This window comes from Chironomus tepperi, unplaced genomic scaffold (assembly GCF_022539635.2).
Source record: "Chironomus tepperi strain 1889 unplaced genomic scaffold, CSIRO-AGI_Ctep_v1 contig_158, whole genome shotgun sequence".
Lineage (NCBI taxonomy): Eukaryota > Metazoa > Arthropoda > Insecta > Diptera > Chironomidae > Chironomus > Chironomus tepperi.
This window is the reverse complement of record NW_027226280.1, coordinates 249,662-251,954: the sequence shown is the minus strand read 5'-3', so window position 1 is coordinate 251,954 and position 2,293 is coordinate 249,662. Positions and strand designations below refer to the sequence as shown.

At 34.8% G+C, this 2,293-nt stretch overlaps 1 protein-coding gene across 1 annotated transcript; it reads left to right on the top strand.

Moving 5' to 3' along the window:
- Window positions 1–682: 682 nt before the first annotated feature.
- LOC139087971 (putative leucine-rich repeat-containing protein DDB_G0290503) lies at window positions 683–2,293 on the top strand. The gene is made up of 2 exons (XM_070636948.1): window positions 683–840; window positions 911–2,293. Exons 1-2 carry the CDS (start codon window positions 824–826, stop codon window positions 2,265–2,267), a joined length of 1,374 nt encoding a protein of 457 aa, XP_070493049.1. The 5' UTR covers window positions 683–823; the 3' UTR covers window positions 2,268–2,293.

Here is a 2,293-nt window from a genome sequence, read left to right as displayed (position 1 = left end):
TGATCCAAGGCACAGCGTTTTAACAACTGGATTCATTTAGCTTCGGTTCTAGGCTCAGTGAGTGAATTGGGATTTTATAATGTAGATCCTATAAATGTATTAAATTGATTTAGACAGTCACGATGACTGACGATGACTTTAAATTGGAAATATTAAGGACTGTAAATGATAAGAACTAGAATGGCAGATTTTGTAGGCATCAAATAAGATTGACTTATGGGTGACTTTATCAAGCACAGCATTTGAATGACGGTGCAACAAAGGATCTAAATTGCTTCCATTGAGAAGCTTCTGTGGATTCAGATTATGACAAGAAGTTGACACTTCAGAATTATATCCAACTGAGTATCCACTCAAAATTCAAGCCAAAAAATGGACATCCTCATGTCTTGTCATCCACAAAGCGATGTAGTCGTGTCCAAAGCAATGACTTTGTGCTACTCGGAACTGCTGTTGAGATTAAAATTGTTTTGATGCCCAAAATGTATGTCATAAGCATGAATCATCCAACAGCAACCGCAACAGCATCAAAATCAGCACAAAATCCTTATCAATGATGAAATTCTCGCTGGTTTTTTCCACTCAGAATCCAGTTATGACTTATCAGCAGTTCCAATACTCTCAAAAATTGGTCGCGTGTATTTTTATTGTGAAATAATTTTGTATAAAAGCAGTTCCTGTGCTTCTGTAGCTTCACATTCAAATCATCTGTCTTAAGTTGAGGATCATTCTGAAGAAGCTGTGAGCTGTGCCTTGATTTGGTCAACAATTTCAATTTATATCCTGCATTTGGGGACTTTGTGTTGGACATAAAATTGTGAAAATGTTCAAAATAATTATGTGAGTAAATTTGTTAATCTAGTTCAGCTTTATTGATGCTTAATTGTCTATTTTTAACTTTTTCGACTAGATTGCTTCTGTGCATGACTTTAGCACTTCCTGGATTATCACAATCAGCATCATTTGAGTGTAAATATAAATCAACTTCATGGAGTTCATTAGGGACATTTTATTATTGCGATGTTCAAAATTCAGTCACAATAACTTCAATTGATGCTGCACAAATCGACTCGGTTACTGGCACACATCTGACTGGCTATAATAATGACAATGTTGAGGTTTTTTATGTTTTTGGAATAGGACAAATTCATTTTTTTCCACGTGGATTGAACAAAATCTTCAAGAATCTTAAAGGAATTTACATTTACTTCACTGGACTTAAGGAAATTCATCAAAGTGACTTGAAACATTTCCTAAATTTAAAGGTTCTTTCATTGTCAGGAAATAGTTTAGAAATATTGGAAAACGATTTATTCGAGTTTAATCCTGATTTAGAGGACATTTATTTATATTCCAACAAAATTTCGCACATTGATCCAAATGTGTTTGACAAGCTGACTAAACTGAAGACTTTGTACCTTAGCTCAAATGCATGTATTGACATGGATGCTTACAACAATTCAACAGCAGTTCAAAATGTCATCACAACAGCAAAAAACCAATGCACAACTTCAGATTATTCAAATTTGGAGCAAAACGTCAAAAACCTCGAAGCTGAATCTTCAGCATTAAGTTCAGAGCAACTCAAGGAAAAACTGGAAAAATTGGAAAATGAGGTGAAAAATTCAAAATTTCCAAATTTCTTCCAAAGCAAACTTCAAGGCTTAAAAGCTGATCAAGCCAAAAAGGCACAAGAAGAAGCCACAACAACCACAACCACAACGGAACCAACAACAACAACACAAGCAGCAACAACAGAAAGCTCAAAATTCGAGACATGTTCAGCACTAGAGTCCAAAGTTGACAAAATAACAGAAAATTTGACAGATTTGATGACCCTTGCTACAAATGGAACCGACACTCAGCAATGTGCAGCACTTATCAACGAAAATTTCACAAAAATGAGTCAAAATATCGCAAAAATTGATGAGAAATTGAATGGAACTGCTGCACAGGTGATCAACAGCCAATTCGATGCACTGAAAGATGACTTAAGGAATCGCAATGAAGACATGGACACAAAATTGGAAATTCTTGATGAAAATGTTCAAAATACCAAAACAGCAATGCTCAGAGAGATCCAAAACATTAAAAATGCAGCCACGATTGATCATGCTGGACTTTTATCATCATTGAGATTCAGAACTGACAAAATTGAGAAGGCAATCAAGGAACAAGACCGGAAATTTGATGACCAAGTTCGTAAAATGGATGAATTAGACCAAAAATTGTCAAAAATTATGAAGGCTCTTAACATACATGAATAAAGCTACAATTTTAATCAGTGCAAAAA